Source organism: Glossina fuscipes, unplaced genomic scaffold, assembly GCF_014805625.2.
Source record: "Glossina fuscipes isolate IAEA_lab_2018 unplaced genomic scaffold, Yale_Gfus_2 28, whole genome shotgun sequence".
Taxonomy (NCBI): Eukaryota; Metazoa; Arthropoda; class Insecta; order Diptera; family Glossinidae; genus Glossina; species Glossina fuscipes.
In genome coordinates this window covers 15,960,545-15,979,394 of record NW_023998423.1, presented here as the reverse complement: position 1 = coordinate 15,979,394, position 18,850 = coordinate 15,960,545, and the positions used below count along the sequence as shown (strand labels likewise).

General features: G+C 32.6%; 2 protein-coding genes across 3 annotated transcripts; both read left to right on the top strand.

Moving 5' to 3' along the window:
- Positions 1–23: 23 nt before the first annotated feature.
- Positions 24–7,993, top strand: LOC119636529 (calcium permeable stress-gated cation channel 1). The gene is made up of 3 exons (XM_038031923.1): positions 24–488; positions 5,124–6,173; positions 6,234–7,993. Exons 2-3 carry the CDS (start codon positions 5,196–5,198, stop codon positions 7,620–7,622), a joined length of 2,367 nt encoding a protein of 788 aa, XP_037887851.1. The 5' UTR covers positions 24–488; positions 5,124–5,195; the 3' UTR covers positions 7,623–7,993.
- A 3,608-nt stretch (positions 7,994–11,601) lies between these two features.
- LOC119636614 ((Lyso)-N-acylphosphatidylethanolamine lipase) lies at positions 11,602–15,401 on the top strand. Of its 2 annotated transcripts, none has more exons than XM_038032090.1 (2): positions 11,602–11,824; positions 12,824–15,401. In XM_038032090.1, exons 1-2 carry the CDS (start codon positions 11,741–11,743, stop codon positions 14,003–14,005), a joined length of 1,266 nt encoding a protein of 421 aa, XP_037888018.1. In that variant the 5' UTR covers positions 11,602–11,740; the 3' UTR covers positions 14,006–15,401. The 2 variants fall into 2 exon arrangements, with proteins under 2 accessions (XP_037888018.1, XP_037888019.1); XM_038032091.1 differs by lacking the exon at positions 11,602–11,824 and adding an exon at positions 12,061–12,168.
- Positions 15,402–18,850: the final 3,449 nt, after the last annotated feature.

The following is an 18,850-nucleotide window of genomic DNA, read 5'->3' as shown; positions in this document are numbered from 1 at the left end:
ATAAGAATAAAGTGAAAATAAATTAAATCAAATTTTTACATAAATACTAATTTATAGAGAAATTTTAATAAAAGTAAATAAAAATCAAAGCAAAACATACGGTGGATGGCGTTTTAAAAATCTAATGGTATTACAACGTAATATAATAATAAAAAAAATCTCGGTGTTTGGATAGGAAGAGAAAAAACTTACTACATGAAAAGGCCAACTCACTTGCGTGGCGTTATGAAGTCATAGATAAAGAAAAAAAGAAACCAAAACAAAAAAGAATTAAATAGATATATTAGAAAATACTTTTCAGTTTTTTACGAAATTTGATACTATATGCGACGAAAGGTTCATTAACTCTTCTCCGCTTGTGGTTTCAACAAATACGAAAGAGTGCGTGCAGATGATTGATTTTTCTTACAATAACTTTTCCTGATAGTCAACCTTATTAACACTATCATCATACTTATATACCTATATAGAAGAGTGCAGTAGAGGTGGTAAGTTAATAAATAATATGTTTTTTTTTTTTTGCAAATATAAGAATATAGTGGCTCGAGATTGCCACTCTCGCCTTATGTATTATTACTAACAAGTATTATAAAGAGAATTTTTTGTTGTTTTTCCACTTTCTTATCGCATCTCTTAAGTGTACCTTAATGTTTATGTTTATTTGCATCACCTTGATAAGTTGTTTGTGTTTAGCCTTTTCGAACACATTGCAAATACTTTTGTCTTTAATTCGTATGTGCGCTCTTTGCAATTTTTGATGATTCATTTGAAAAAATAAATATTAGTAACATTTAAAGTTTGATATCTTGATTTGTGTTGTTCACATTATTCACATTGTGTGTGTGTGTGTGTGTGTGTGCGCTTATACTACAACTAACAATTTTTTTTTTTTGTTTTATAAACTTTATTGTATTCGTTAGACAAGTGTTGTTATGTTTATGTTTATGATAATTAGAAAACCATATTTATGAGTTTTTTTTTTTTCATTAAAAAGCAAAAGAAAGAAATTTTGTTTATTAAAATTGAAGCGAAAACATTTGTACTAAACCATAACGGTATAATTGGTATGATGAAAGGATTGCCAAAACTTAACGGTGCTACGTTAAAATTAAATCAAATTAAAACGAGTTTAATTAATACAAAATTAATTTCCTATTAATACGAACTAAATGAAAAACGAACGACAATTAACTTGTTTGTGCAAGCATATCACTCTAAGGTAATATAATTACTTATATATTTTTATTACTTACAAAGAAACTACTTGAAGAAAACGTGTAAAATAAAAGCTTTGTCGGCGATAAAAGAACTGTTTATAGACAAATACATTAGCCATTTCGAAGCGACCTTGCAATGAAATCGCAGTTTTGTGTTAATCTGCAAATGGAGACTTGTTTCATCGCATCTGCCAAAAACCCTCGTGAATGTTTGTTCTCATTTTTAATTTTCTAAATTGTCCAGGTTTCCATTATTTATACTGTCCGAGGTAACATCATCTTTCTACTACCAAAAATTATATTTACATTTATTTATATGTGGTTTGTGGTGTTTACTGCGGCAACTTTGGAAGATGTATTAAATGCCTTATTCCGAACATCTTGAACCAATTTTTTTCTTTATTTTTCAGTTTCCATTATAAAAAACTATAAACTAGACTTTCTCTCCACATAAGGGCTCACTTTTCATGATAACCCATTTATATATTGTTCTATGTAATCCAAATTTCCTATCGTCCCTATCACCCTTTTTCTGAAGGGTTTACTATGCATGGGAAATCTTATGCGGATCAAAGCACGTAATTGTACTAAATTCCATCAAAATTCCTCAAATATTGCGATATGTAAATTGAACACAAAAGTATGGATAGAAAGACAGATGGACGGACACGCTTAAGTCGATTAAGAAAGTGATTCTGAATTAGGATAGTAAAGTATCTCAAGCCATGTTGAATTTTATGTTTAAGCTTAATATAGCCCGTACCCTGTACAAGTGATCTAGAGCCTACTGAGCCTAATAAGGGCTCATCTTATTTTTCCTGAAAATTTAATTATTAAGTTAATTGTAAAATGATTATGGTAGGCACCGCGATTAATTTTTTCTTAATAATACCAACGATATGCGTATCAAATAAAATAACTCCGAGAGTAGAATGCGAAAAACATAGTGGGGGGTATGCGAGATGCCGCCCCGCCGAATATAACTTTCTTAATTCTTACTATATGTAAAGATTCAGTAAAATGAACGGTTATATGAGACAAGGCTCAAGGTTACGAGCCGCAGCCCTTTTAATGTTTTCACACCAATTGAGAAAGGCGAAATGCTATTGTAGAACGAGTTTATCGAGAATTTCTTTTCCACGTAACATCTTTTCAAAATAGGTCGTTATGTGGAAAGTGGTCGAAAAGGTGGACGGATCCAAATTGTTTTGAACTTTCGGTGAAAGCATGTCGCTGTACCAAATTTCATCAAAACACAGTAAAAGCTCCTCATTCGCGATTACTTCATTCGCGTGTTCACTATTTGCGGATTGAAAAAAGTTAAAAACCTCCTATATTCGCGGCTATAAATTTGTTTATTCGCGCATCTAACAAGTACATACATAATAATAAATGCACAAATTTACAAGGACAGATATCAGACGGATAGACAGACAGACAAACAGACACGTTTAGGTACAATACAAAGTTTGTCTATCTTAAGCCCTTCTGCATATTACATACGCCCGTACAAACTTATATATATTACTTACTTACTTAAAGTGTGAACGATATTGATTGACCTTAAATGAGAAATGACTAGTCAAACAAAGCTTAGTTTCTTTCTTTAATAATCTTTTTTCGTTATTAATTCTCCTTTTACTCGCATGTTCCATAGACGGATGAATAATATAACTGATAATATTATGGTTCAAGAACTTGCACGAGTAAAAAAGAATTCAATTTCACGATTCGCGAACGGCAAACATCTTTAAGAGACATTAAAAGCTATTGATCATTATCTAAATGTCGTAACTTATCAGATATTATTTCACTTACACTCTTTTCAGAAATTTACTGTTAGTTATTGTAGTACCAAGCGTTTTTATTATTATAAATTTCTTTGAATTGAAAATCATTTTATTTCGTGGTTTTTATAAAATTTCCATTAATGATGTTTACTTAATATTCGCTGTAAATGGCGAATGGAAAATTACTTCATTTGTTAATAAACTCAAATGCTTTACAAAGACCATTTTGTTTTTTTCTTTTTACTCTCGTGACCCAAATTGATAAAAATGGTAATAGAAATTTGTTTTCATGACGTTAATATGACTGACTAACTCATAATAGATAACTTCAATTTAGCTGTGATTAATTATAATCAGTGCAATGACAATGAATTATAGAATAATTGAATCAATAATGACTGTCAAACTTTATCTAAGGTTAAGCAACAGATTCCGGAAGTTAATGTTGTTTTCTGCTGAACAGTCTATGCATATGGCAGCATCCGTTTACCACATACTCAAAGCGTTGCAGTAGTATGAACGTCATAGGCCAGTGATGCTTCATCTTCTTTTTCTTAAAGATCTGTCGCAAAAGTAAAGTGCTAAACACAATGATTGCCTTATGCGTTGTGCGTAGCCCACAAGGGATATCGTCAGTAAAATCAGTTGAACACAGCTCGCAAAACAAAAACATATGGTTAGCCTTCGTTTGCATAAGCGGCAATGAAAAAGTGCAAATGGCTTTAAAAGTGATTTTAAAAGCAAAAGAAGAAAGAAAGGAACGAAGTTTACGTATCCACTACACCACTTGTGGTGTAAGGTATATTAAGTTATTGTGGACGTGTGTAACACGCAGAAGGGCTTAAAATAGATCCACCTTTTATTATACTGATCGATTCAGAATCATAAGCTGAATAGATCTAAGCCTGTCTGTCCGCCTGTGCGGCTGATGTCTGTCAACGTAAATTTGGGTTCAAGCTACATGTTCCAATATGGGTATATTTTGTTGAAATTTGGAACAGTGAAATATTTTGGAAAGGACGCAAGCTATTTCGATCCACTTTTTCGACCCTTTGCATATGACGACCCATTTGAAAAAGATGTTATATAGAAAAAATTTGCAATTTTCAAAATTTCTCGGCAAAAGCGGCTAAGTAGTAGTATTTTGGCATTCTAAATCGGTATGAAAACTTTGGACCGAAAGGGGTAATTTTTAAAGGTCCTCTCATATAACGAAAACCGGACTTCATGCGACAAAAAGGTTTAATTTTCAATTTTTCATCATAAAAATTATATCGCAATACTTGCTAACTTCACATAAAAAACTCAACTGTACCAAATTTAAACTATCTCGGCCTTTTTTTGATATGCTACCCGCCCAAATTGATCCTTTGTAAAGCAGAAGAATCTAAATTGTCCCATAATAATAATTTCATACAAATGTAAAAATTGTATCGGACTACGTGGATAAGGTCGGCCTTGCCTGACTGTAATGTTCTTGTTTTATTTCATTGTAAAAATTTAATCTAATGTTTTTGTTCCTTGATGTTCCTTGTGGTTATTGTTATAATGAAATTTTTTCAATAACCATCGAATTAAATATTGACCATATAGCCACGTATTCTTTCCACGACAATACAACACTGTTTTGTTTGCCGAAATCCGCGCACGCAGAAGTTTGAAAATTTTCAAAAATTTACTTTCACCCAAAACGCAAGGCAAGTTATATATACTATCATCTACTTACGAACTTTTGTATTTATCTATTTATCTATCTGCGTACACATAATCAATTTTATTTTGACATTTCGACAACTTTGTGTTTTCACTTAAATCGTTCTTACTGGAGATCTATTCACGTTATCTCCAATCTACACATTTGATCATTACATATAACGTGGGATACGATTTTAATTTAATCAAGTCAATGCATCGAGCCATCTGTCATTTCTAGTTGGTAGCTCTACAGCAGAGGTACTTATCGAGACTATCTAAAAGTCCTGAGCCCGGCCAACTACGACTAACGATTAATTAACAAAATGAGCATTTTTTGTAATTCTTAGTCTTGCCTGCATACATTACCCTTATATCTCATATTTATATATTTAATCTTATTTTTTATTTCGTTATTTTCCAGCTTCGTAATTCATTGCAAATGCTTTAAAGTCTACAAAACATTTTAAATAGCTAACCAAACGAGCTCAGCGCCATGGAAACAATACTTAATTTAAGTAGAAGTGATGACGATAGCTATATATGCAAAACTTTAGATAAACGTTCATTATTTATAAGTGCCTATAATGGCATACCTGGGACTTTGTTACTTAACGTTGTCGCTTGGTTTCTATTAGTCGGATTATTTACCGTACTTCGTCATCAGGCCGGTGACTATGGTCGTTTAAGACTTGTCAACAGTAATGGTAATCGTAAACGTTGGACTGAAATTTTCTATTCGCGTGGTGCTGTCAATTTAGAATTACCGCATTCATCCAAGCATAATAATCAACAAACGCAGGAACGTAATACATCCGTATTTTCAAAGGCAAATGGTAACCTAGAAGAGGGCAGAAGTAATATTTCTTCACAGAATGGTGCAGACTTAACACCGTTGCCAACAACAGAACATGATGGTATATTCTTGTGGATTATCGTAACTTGGAAATTACGCAAAGAAGAAATTATTTCTCATTCCGGACCTGATGCTGTTTACTATTTGTCTTTTCAAAAGCATCTTATGATGGTTATGGGAATTATTACGTTGGTCTCACTTTTTGTTATATTACCGGTGAATTTCTGGAATGGCCCAACAAGTGATGAATACGATATAAATGCTTTTGCACGTACCACCATGGCTAACTTAACACCCGACTCACCTTGGCTATGGGTTCACGTCATGATCACCATTAGCTATGTGCCTTTAATTGTATTGATCATGCGTCGTTCATCGGGTAGAAATGCTTCGAAGAAAGCTGCATCACGTACCATTATGATAACAAATATTTCACCTAGCGATCGTAATAAAACTGTTGTACGCAACTATATACACGAATTGTTCCCAGGTGTTACAATTGAAAATGTAGAAATTGCTTATAATATATCAAAACTCCATGTTCGCAACGCAGAATATGAACGCTATGTAGATGCTCGGAAATACTGTGAACATCATCGAGAGAGAGACACATTAATGGTAAAAATGTCTTAAAATCTTCTATAGGCAAAATTAATTAATCTATGCTCTGCCTTCTAGATACGTCCGGAATTTTGGTCTTGCAAGAAGGAGAATGCTTATGAGTATTATCAACGCAAAGAGCACGCGTTAAGGAATGAAATAGAACGTTTGAGAGCCGCCGCATGTAACGAGCCTTTAGGCATCGCTTTCCTGACCGCTTCCACTGTTCAAGAGGCGCAAGATATTGTGGCTCATTTCAATCCTGGTACCTATCGTCAATGGACTCTTGAATTTGCTCCTTCAATGGATGATTTATTTTGGGAAAATCTGAACGTTAATCCTGGCCATTGGATGCTTAAGTGGACCATTGTCAATTTATTATTATTCATGACGCTCTTCTTTCTAACTACTCCAGCTATGATAGTGAATCTCATAGACAGTATTGCAATTGCTAAAGATAATATTCCTACTTTATCACCATTGATTTCGGAATTTTTGCCTACTTTGATGCTCTGGACTTTGTCGATATTGATGCCCGTGATGGTGGCCTTCTCCGACAAATGGATGAGTCATTATACGCGTTCTAAGCAAAACTACTCGATAATGACGAAATGTTTCGGTTACTTGCTTTTTATGATTCTGATTCTACCATCTTTGGGTTTAAGTTCGGCTCAGGCTCTGTTAGAATGGAGTGTGAGTAACGATACATTGCGTTGGCAATGCATCTTCTTACCAGATCGCGGTTCGTTTTATGTTAATTACATTATAACTGCGGCTTTCATTGGTACGTCTTTGGAATTGTTACGTTTTCCGGAATTAATTGTATACATGTGGATGTTGATTACGGCTAAAACTAAAGCGGAAACACCCTCCATTCGTAAATACATACTAATTGAATTTCCCTTTGGAATTCATTACGCGTGGACTACTCTGGTATTCACAATATCCGTTGTCTATAGTGTATTTTGTCCAATTATTATGCCCTTTGCTATGATTTACATATGTTTCAAACATTTTGTAGATCGTTACAATTTATACTTTGCCTATGGGCCATCGAATATGCTATCGCGTAATGGTGGTAAAATACATTCCACCGCCGTAACAATGACCAAATTCTCGGTTGTGTTGCTGCTGCTAATTATGGTAATGATATCGGCCATAAGAGGTGCGGGCTTAACAAGAGCTGTAGTACTTGTAGCAGCATTAATAATTACGCTAACTCTTTTCACATTTATGTCGCCGATAAAACGTTGCACCCAAGCGCGACGTCCTAGTATAGTTGAAATGGCTGGACCCGCGCCAGTATACATTCCCAATGTGCTTATACCTCGCGCCGTGAGCTCCACGGTGAGCACCGACTTTCCTAGCGCAGGCGCCCCATCTGGTATTTACAGTGGCTATGGCTCGGATAGTGTGTCCGATTTTGATATTAGCTCACAATGCAGCGCGAATAATATAGAAGCATAAAGATTATAACTCCCATATGTAACAGTTGTATACATCTGCCTATTTTACTCGTTTATTTTGCGTATTATTTCACAGAAATTGTGGTGATTATCTCTCATTCTATTTTATTTTTATTATTTATCGAAAATTGTCTGCAAGACATTTTTTTTTTTTTTTATCTAAAAAAAATAATTTTGCAAGTTTATTGTTAATTGTAAAGTATGATGCGATTATGTAAATACTATTTTTAATGCCTTAAGCTTTTTTTTTTTGTTTTTAATATTAAAAAATTGGATATATTTGGCCTCTTGAAATGTCAGGCCAACAGAATCAGCTTTATTGAAAATATACAAATATTGATTTATATAACTTTACTATGCGAGCCAAAATAATTCTATTCATGTCCATTCGATCTGTAGGAACTGTTGGTGATGCACTTTTTTTGCTTAGTCATTGCCGAGAAGAGAAGATGACAAGGTGAACAATCATAGCCCAAAGCTCCAGAAACAGTGAGAGCAAACTTAAACTTTTTTAGAGTTAAATAAAACAAGCAAGAAAACTTTATTCATCGAGTCTTTTATACCCATCGCCATTAATTTAAAAAAAGGCAAAAAAAGTAAACGAACTAAATTTTCTTGTTGCATAATATGGGATGGAGGTGACCGATTTTTTCTATTTTCAAAGTAAAACTCTTTGTCGCAAAGACTGTTGTCGGCATTGTAGGCGTGTCCTTTGAAAAGTTTAAGTCACTTCCAAATTCTTTTCCAAATTTCTAGGCGATCTATTCATTTTCGCTAACAGGGGAATGTTTATCGCAAATACCACACATACGGCTGCGCAGAAAGACATATGGACAGTGGAACGGACGAACATGCTTAGGTGCATTGCAAATTTAAAATTGCCCAAGAATTTATACACTTTATGGGGCTTATGAAGCTTGTTTTTGCGCTTTATAAAAAAATTAATTTTTGATTTCCTATAATATCAGGCAGGCGTGGTCAATTTATTCCATTTTTGTACAGATACTACAATATCGCCCACAGAATAAGCTTTCAAAATTTTTGCATATTTACCTGCCTTAGTTTATGAGTAAGGAAAAAAAATCAATTTTTATCCTTTTGGAAAAACAGGTTTTCTCAGTTTACTTGATATTCCAGATTTGGGCCGTTTTCTATGCCAACTTGCCTGCAAGAATTGTTCCTGCCAAATTCTAAGTCGTTAGCTTCGTAAAAAAAAAATATTTTAGCTTTATATTTGCGGCCAGAGAAATGTTTATACAACAAACATTACACAGGCGGACAGACGGACATGTTTAAATCGATTCAGAATTTGATGCCGATCAAAAATACATATACACTTTGCGGTGTCTCTGATGCTTCCTTCTGAAGCAAACGTTTTAACAAAATGAATATACCCCTCATCCTTCGGCGAGGGGAATAATGACGATGTTTATAATGCTTAAAGAAGGAAGACGTCGTTCTTTAAAATGGTTTAGTTTAGCTAACATCGATTTCTGTGTATTGTCCCCAAGTGAATGCGAATTGCTTATAAGCGTGTCTCGAAGAAAAGAGGCTAAAAATTCCAGAACAATTTTTTTCCACCTTTTCCTCTTTTCGCTTTACCCCGCTAACCACCATCGAGGAAGTGATTAATGATAAAACTTTTTTTTTTTCTTTACGTTTCAAAAATCCATAATCTACTTATGATTTACGAAACCAATGCCTTTAATTAACTCATCAAAACTAATGATAATTTAATAGACATTGATTTTTCCATAGTTTGACTTCTGACATTTTGCTGCTCGTCAAAATGAAAATATCGGGCTCCGATTTGATCACGAACATTGAAAGTGTTTGCACGCAGGTTCGACAAGGACTTCAAGGAAACGTTCACAGTACAACGTAAACTGGGAAGAAAAAAAAGACGAGTGTTTTGCTCCTTACTCTTAAACTGCAGCAACAAACATTTGCAAATTCTATCTTAATACAAAGATAATGGGTATAAAATATTCGGCCATGGTCTAGTTTTAATGTTTTTCTTGTTTACTTGGTCAAGTGCCGCTAACTTCGCAAAATAATTCCATTATTCTTTTTCGATTTTATGAAGAGATAACATATCTTCTGACTAAAAATCCGCCCCATATTGCGACCACACTCTAACGTAACCCCCTTGATTGATCTAAAGCCTTTTTATACTTTGTAAAGAGAATCGCTTGTCAATTTGCACTTACCGAGCCGAAATGAGAAAAGCATTGCTATGCTCCTGATTTTTAGAGAGTATCTTCATCGTATATGGTCTATGCAGCTTTATCGGCTTTTTCAAAATGATATTGTAAAACATGGAGAATTTTTCCAGGCTCATTTTTTTTAAAAGGATCGAATTATTTTTCATTGAATTAAGAAATGTCACAATATTCTTCTCTTTTTTTATTATATATTTATTTTTGAATATCTTGGATCCACCTTTCAGACGAGCTATAGAATGGCTTGACAGGGCTACTTAAATTATGCGACAATTTCAATTTAATTTATTGGGCTAAAGAACGCCGTGAACTTTTTTCTTCACTCAATATTTAATAAAAAAATTTCTTCTCCTGCTAGTTTTAACAATACTTGTAAATAAATTTCTGAATTTGATTTTTCAATAAAAAAAAACTTTGCCTACAATGAATTCTAAAAGCAATTTCATTTAATTACGGTTTTTTTTTAATTTATATAAGTCTTAAGAAATAAAAAAGTTTACGTCATCTCATTACTTTATAACTGAAAGACGGAGTCTTCTAGAAAACAAACAAGTTCATAATATTTGCTTTAATTTGGTATAATTGCGTCTACATCGATGAGCCGTTATTCAGTTTATTTATAAAAAATATATTGCTTCATAAATCTTACAATACCAAGTAAATCCTTAATTGAGAAGTCTAGAATTTCAAGGACCATGAATTGTAAGATTTATAGGCCAAACATCTAGCACAAATCTCGAAGAGCTCTCGAACAGCTCAGTACTTGACGAATCAACAATTTTTAAACATTTACATCTAATGGGAGATGTCTTAAAGAAGGTAAAACGGCTACCTCGCAAATTCATCGAATATGCCACTTTGGCCACTCGATGCCAGAGTCGTCCAGAATACGCTGTTGCACTTCGAATGAGAAGTTTTGCTTCACCCAGCTTACTCATCAGACATGGCGCCTCCTGATTACTAGTTGCTCAGATCGATGCAGCAAAGCTTAGCTGACACGCGCGTCCGCGTGCGAAAATAGGTCGGCACCAAACCAATATAGTTTATTCCAACATCACAACGCCGTGTTGTCAAAAATATTGTGAAATATTGTATAAAGTGTTCGAAATTATTTTGATTAATATTTTTTGATATTGCATCAATTTTCCTCAAGTAAAAAATGACCACAACTCTTGCAAACACCTAATACTTTTTACAAAAGACCAAGGTGACAAATTTTATTAAATTCATAATTTAAAAATTCTTAACTTTTTAATTCAATCCATTCTCACTACTTATCGATAAGAATTGTCAGTGCTTATGAAATGTACATGTAATTGAAACGCAATTAAATTTCAAGCGACGGCAACCCTAAAAAATGGTAAAATCTTAAAGTGCAATAAAAACAAAAGAGAAAATAATTTTGACGACCAAAACAGAATGTAACATCAGTTAGTGGGAACTTACTTAAAATGATATCCAACGAGCAGCAAATTGATAGTATTTGTATTAATTATTTATGGTGACGAAACAGTATATTTCTTTTTTAATAGTGGTTACTACGTTTTAATTTAATTGTTTAATTGTTCGCAGTTAAAATACATACATATATGCATATATTTATAAATAAACTCGATTGATAACTCTAGTTTGATATGCGATTAGAAGAACTGGAAATATTTGTCATAGGCATTAAGAAAAACAAAATTTCAATTTTCTTTTGGTTGTTTTGTGTTTTACACCGAAAATCAATTTAGAAATATAAATAGTAAAAATTGTAAAAAAGAGAAACAAAATTTTGTTGAATTGCAAACAAGCAAACAAAGAAAACGAAAAGTATTTGCAAAAATATAGAATAAATCGTGAAGAAGAAGGTGCCTTTATAAATAGTAAAGGGAAACAAAATAAGTACCGCAACATGAAAATCGAGAATGAAATGATTATTTGTCAAAGTACTACGACTAGTACTACATCCGAACTTACTACTGCTATGGATATAGAGGTAAGCAAAATAAGATTCAAGACATCTGTCCCATAGCTAAATAAACAAAAGAATGAAATTTTTTTAGAGAAAAAACAAAAAAAAAAAAAAATAGTATAAGACGGAATTAGTTTGACAGTTGCAATGACATGAATGAAAAAATCAAAAATAGAATAAATCCAAATAAATTTAGTGCGAATAACTTGCACTTTCGATTAGTCGTTTGGGTAAATATCAAAATTTTTTGCTGATTTTGCCAAATGTCATCATAAATACAATCCACTGCTTACAGAGCTGCGTCACCAGTTCATCACATATTCTAAATTTAAAGCACAGAAAAAAAAAAGCAAGGGAGAAAACTTAGTGTAAGTGGAATTATATTATTGACGGAAATAAAACACCAAACACTATGTATGAATGACTTGAAATCTAATAAACTTGTTTTGCTTATGGTTTTAATGATCAATCAAGGGCAATTAAGTACATTGAATTTCACAACGGAACCTTTTGTACCTCAATTGGGCAATGTTTGATTTATATAAGAACCTGCAACGTGGCGCGAAAACGTTCAAGCAGAACGACATTTCCAAATAATTAATTAGCAAATTTGATTAGGTCCGCTCATAAAAAATCATAAAATGAAAGAATCATGTTTGGAAATGAGCCGATGATGAACAGTGCTTGGCAACTTCTCAGCGCTGTGAGTGCACCTAAAGTTTCTTAAAACAAACAATCGATGAGAGAGGAATATGCTGTTATAAAACTGTTGTAGAATTTTTACAATAAAGCAAAGATGGATTACAGCTAGACCGATCAATGGCAATATAAGGTCCGGGGTAGTTTTCAACTAGTCCTACATTTTATCAAAGCATAATTAATTAATTAGTAGATATTTGGTTTTTGTCTTTTTGATTACGAATTTTCCTTTTTTCTTACTTCTCAACATTTTTAAAAACTGGCAAGTCGACTTGTATCAATTTGTTAAGCATTTTTCTTTTTTGCTTGTTTTTTTTTTTTCAGGACCCTAAAATCAAGAGTTTTTGGTTTTTTAAATGGTTATTCAATTGGACATCTAGTTCATCCATAATGCTGAGAGCTGTTGAAAAGAAAATACTCGCTTTTCTTAAAACGCCTTATCGAGGATTCTTTGTGGACGTGGGTCCTGCAATCGGCGAAGCGGATAAAGTATGGACTTTAAGCTTAAATACAGATTCACGTGAAGTACCGGTTGTAATGTTGCATGGGTTGGGTGCCGGCGTTGCTTTATGGGTTTTGAATTTGGATGCGTTGTCCAAAGATCGACCGGTATACGCTATCGACATTTTGGGATTTGGTCGTAGTTCGCGTCCAAAATTTTCTAACGATGCTCTTACATGTGAAAAACAATTTGTTAAATCCGTGGAGGAATGGCGTCGCGAGATGAACATAAGTAATATGATATTGTTAGGTCATTCGATGGGTGGTTTTATAGCCTCCAGTTATGCTCTGACTTATCCGGATCGTGTAAAACATTTAATATTGGCAGATCCATGGGGGTTTCCGGAAAAACCGCCGGAAGCTTTAACAAGTAAACAAATACCGTTTTGGGTGCGTGCCATAGCGTATGCACTGACACCACTCAATCCTTTATGGGCGCTAAGGGCAGCCGGTCCTTTTGGCCAATGGGTAATACAAAAAACGCGGCCAGATATTATGCGCAAATTCGCGGCAGCGATTAATGAGGATCCCAATCTTTTGTCTCAGTACATACATCAATGCAATGCACAAACGCCTACGGGTGAATCAGCTTTTCACAATATGATGGAATCCTTTGGCTGGGCCAAACATCCAATGATACATCGTATTAAAGACGTTCGCCAAGATATACCCATTACATTTATTTATGGTTCACGGTCCTGGATAGACTCTTCCTCAGGTGAAAAAATCAAATCTCAACGTAACGGATCCGTTGTTAATATTAAAATAGTTTCGGGCGCTGGTCATCACGTTTATGCAGATAAACCAGACGTTTTTAATCGCTATGTCAACGAAACATGCAATTTATATAAAACCCGACCGATTACGCAACTTATAAGGGAATCTACCGAGTCCGATGATGAACACGAATTGAATTTATCATCGCCTACAGTCAAGAATAACGAAGAAGATACCGAACCGGAATCAGTAGCAAATCTTGAAGAGACTATACCGACTAGAAAATAGTTTTTAATTGTATTTAGTAATAAAAGCATTGCACATACGTCGCAATAACCCGCCTCCTCAATCTGCACACATTCAAATGTGAGTTTGTTAAATTAGCAAATATTTTTAGAGTTTTTAGCCTGTTCTCTTTATTAATAGTTTTAATTATAAATGCGAGTACCTTTATTAATATGATAACGAAATGTGAGCAAAAGAAAGAAAGAAACGTCGCCATCGGCAAAAAACAAAAAACAATTCGAAGAAAAGAAAACGAACTTTTGATAAAAATTCCAAACTTATTAACTTAGTCTAATGATGTCATTAATATTGCACTGAATATTGATTGAAATAATTTATGAAATCTTACTGTTTGTGGCAAAAAGGCGCGTTTTTATCGTTTTTTTTTTTTTGCCTTTTTTTTTTTTCTTGTATATAAATTACGGTTACCAGATACTATCTATCATTAGTGAATTAATAATTTTTGTAATTTTATTATTTTATATTAAATAAAATTATTATTGATTTCTAACACCTCACATACAAATACAAGGAAACATAATAAAAAAAAAAAAAAATCTTTCATATTTGATTGGATGTTTCATCGAGATCAAGGCTTTGATTAAGGTCCACTATACATACACCTACGTTTACTATATACGGTACATCACTTTTGATACGAGGTTATATGAGATTTTTGCGAATGTATGCAACGCCCAGGAGGACTTGAGACAGAACGGCCGTTTATTATACCGATCAATTCAGAATCATATTCTGAATAGGTTTAAATCTGTTTGTCTGTCCGTCTCTGCTGTCTTCTCGCTTTGAACAGGTTATGACATATTATCGCGTTTCATTGTGTTTCTGTCAATTATAGTACTTTTTATACCCTACATCACTTAGGATGCTAAGATATTTTAAGTTTGCGCGGATGTGTGCAACATCCAGAAGGACTTGAGATGGATCCATCTTTTATTACCCTGATCGATTCAGAATCATTTTCTGCATCAATCTAAACTTGTATCTCCGCCTTATTTTCTTGCGTTCAATCCATTGACCGCAATTTCAGAGACACTTTGATAAAATTTACTATACTGACATGTAAAACGAACGCTATTGAAAAAACTGTTTCGACTGTAGAAGTGTAGGGTGTTATTTAAAAGTGAACTGCTCGTTATAGTTTCTTTACTTGTTTTCTAGTTCTTCTATGACTCATTAACGAATTTAATTGAGTTCATACCAGTTGTAGGAGTTTTTAATAATTAAAACCAAGTAAGAACATTATAGTTGGATGACGCCAACCATTACAAACCCTACACCACTTCGCCTAATACAAAAAGTAAAGGTTGTCTTCATGCAAAGCTATAATTTTATATATAAGAGTTTCCGCTTCTTGATAGCGTCCATATAAGTACGGGTCCAAAAAAAATAGACCCATGTGATCCAAACTCCTTACTGTTAATTGTTTTCCTGACACGATCCTATGGATTATTTAGATACGACGAGATATCTTATATAAAATGGGGCAAAAAATAGACCTATGTGGTTCAAAATAGGCCTACCTAATTATTTTATTTAATTACTATCATAGGCCAATTTTCATCACAAAAAAAATTATCAATTAGACTTGCTCGTCATGTAAGCATTTATGTTTCACGAGAATTCTTCAAACCGCTCCGCGGACCTCAATAAAGAAAACAAGAAGTGTGGCTTTTCAAAGCTTTCTTTTTGCAAACTTTTGCAAATTTCGGTATTCGATCGATAAAATAATGAAATGGCTCTGAAACGCAAAGCTGTTCGCGCGTTAGTTGGCCGCAAATGTTGCAGCGAAAGACACCCGTGAAACGACTTTACGAAAACTGTCTACTCATACCGTGATGTGAAAAAGGTTGATTTATGCCCACAAACACAGGTGCACGGTGACTTGATCTGCTATGGAAATACGCTAATTTTTCGTTCATTTTTCTCTTTATCTCGTTGTACTTCAACATGAACAGAGCATGTCGTTATTGATTGTTCCGTCCCGTTCGTAGATTTACTATTTTTCGCACGTATTTTTTGACATGAAAGGAATTGAAAATCATGTCAGAAAGAGTCGTTCATCTTGTACAAGACCACCTGAGCTATTTAAATTTTTTCTTCCACATAAAGCTATTCAGCGATTTTCTCAGTTAAAAATCAAAAAAAAAAAAATTATTTATCTTTGGCATTTTTTTGTTTTTTATTTTACTGTTATTATTATTAATATATAAATATGTTTTGGAAATTTTTAAGATTTTATTTTTTACTCACTTATTATCATCATGAAATATTATTCATACAAAAAACAAAAAAAAAAAAAAAATGATGATTAAATTATATATTTTTACAATAATAAAAAATTATATTTTATTTTTATTTTTAATCGAACCGAAAGGATAATAATGATATCAATAAAAATGAAAATTAATGTTAAAGAAAAGCTCAAAACTCTCTTTCATTTAAAGCATTATAATTAATTTTTTTTTTTTTTTAATTTTTTAATATATTGGTAGAGGTATTTAAAAAAAAAAAAAAAAAAAAAAAAAAAAAAATAGATTCTCCTTTAATAAGTACAAATTAACAAATGAACAAAAGGGCAGTAAAGCATATTTAAGCATTTGCAAGCACAAGAGAAAACCATCTCAAGAATTTCTCTCTTTGACAATGAAAAAGGAACACAAAGGAAATATAATAATTAATAAGTCAGGTAAAGGGGCTTCCTTTTTGAAAATGCAAAGAACACAAGGGAGATACATATAGATTAACCATAGGTGAGTAAGAACAAAAACCGAAGCACTAGCACGAAAACTTTTATCTATAACGAGGATAAATTTTAACTGATAGTTTAAAACTTCATATCGATTAAGTTGCTCTAAACCTAAAGTTAAGATTTATTGCAGAAATTCTAATTGGCTCGTGGTTGGTTCATCTATTACAGTACATTGCAGTACACAGTGAGTGGTTTTAAATAAAGCATAGTGATTTGATCCGTTTCATAAGCGCATTTTTGTTGAATTCCAAAAATTCAACTTCTTCTCCTTCTTCGATTCGCTTTACTATGAACTGTATTTCCCTAGCAGTTTGGCAGTTTGACGAGCCTTCTTTTAGTTTGTAAATCTAATGAAAATACATAAAACATATCTTAATTGTTGCAGCTGCACATTCTCTTAAGACTCTTTTCTTGAAACCTTTATATATTCTCATTATATTTGGAACTTGATAAAAATGAAATATTTCTTCTTATACAATTTGTAAGACAGGTATGCGATAAGGAACATTTTCAGTTCAACCAAGTAAGAAAATTATATTCGGACGTGACAGAAGCTCTTATATCTATCACCGTTGCCCTAAAAAAGACAAAAAAAAAAAAGGAAAGGACCTACATTTTCATACTCTATAGTATTTGACGCGTGCGCCTTATTCTTCTGATGAGTGAATAAGCAAAAAGCAGAGAAAACAAAGTTGTTTTACTGTTTGTTGTATAGGCTTTTGGGCGTTCGCAGGCGGGGCTTTCGACTACTATAGATCATTGCAAATTCTTTTGCACTCTTATAGGCGATAGTTTAATTTTTGCGGCCAGGATAATGTTTACAGAGGACATTACAAAAGCGGACCGACGGACATGCTTAAATCAATTTATAATTTATTGTTAATCAAGAATATCTATTCTTTGTGGGGTCTCTTAAACTTTCTTCTGGGCTTTGAAAACGTCTCAATCCCCCCATCCTTAGATGATGGATATAAAAATGCTTGAACATAACTGAATAAAACTGAGAGCAATGTTTGAAATCAATTATGACAGGTTAAGTTGACATCATCTATCTTTTTTAGTAAAGAATAGTTTTGCATGCACTCACATCTTATCGCACATAAAACATTTTTTTTGTTTTTAAATCCTAACTGAAAAACAACATTATATACCAGTTATGTGTTAAAATATGTTTCTATCAGAAAAAATATTAGAACTAAATATTATCCATCTTACATAATTAAAAGGCTTTTGCAAACATAAAAAAAAAAATTCTTTAGCAAAATACAAAATTCTTGTTAAAGTTATTAAAAATGCAAAAAGTCATGGTGTTCATGGGTTTTAAGTAAGACGATTATGAATAACTATTTTTTTTTTAAAAATTAATTTCTAGAAAAAAGAAAGCAAACTTAATCAAAGTGAATTTTTACATATTTGAAAAAAAAAAAAAAATTTTTTTTATCAAACATTCAAGAATAGTCAGAATTTTGGGTCTACGATAAAAAAAAAAAAACCAAAAAAAACTTAATAATTTCATTGTTTTTACCTTTCTTCCCGCATTTATAATTAACCTCGAATATATATTACGTTAAGTATGTATATATATAAAAAACTAAAAAACTAATACTAAATTCTTAGACTATATTAATTTTTTTTATTATAATTTTTTCGCATAGGTATAAAAAAACATGTTTTTCAAATTCATAACTTTTTCATATTTTCAGGTTTAGAGAAATGCAAGTAAAACAAGAAATCTGAATTTGTTTTTGTTTTTTTTTTGGAATTGGAGAAAAGAAAGCAAATTTTAATAAATAATATTAAAATAAAAAAAAAATTTAAATAAATAATAATTGTAAACGCTTTTATGGAAATCCACACCGCGGTAGATCGATTTAAAAATCTGAAATATTTGATTAAAGAAAATTTAGAAAATCATCGATGATTAAGAATAAGATTCAATTCATACTGAGGGTTAAATCCTTTACTTGACATAACTCTGATTGCGTTAATCGGTTTTATTTTTAGCACATTGATTGAAAATCGAAAAATGCACCATATATCGAGAGTATCGTAAATCAATCATACAAATTTTTACACCT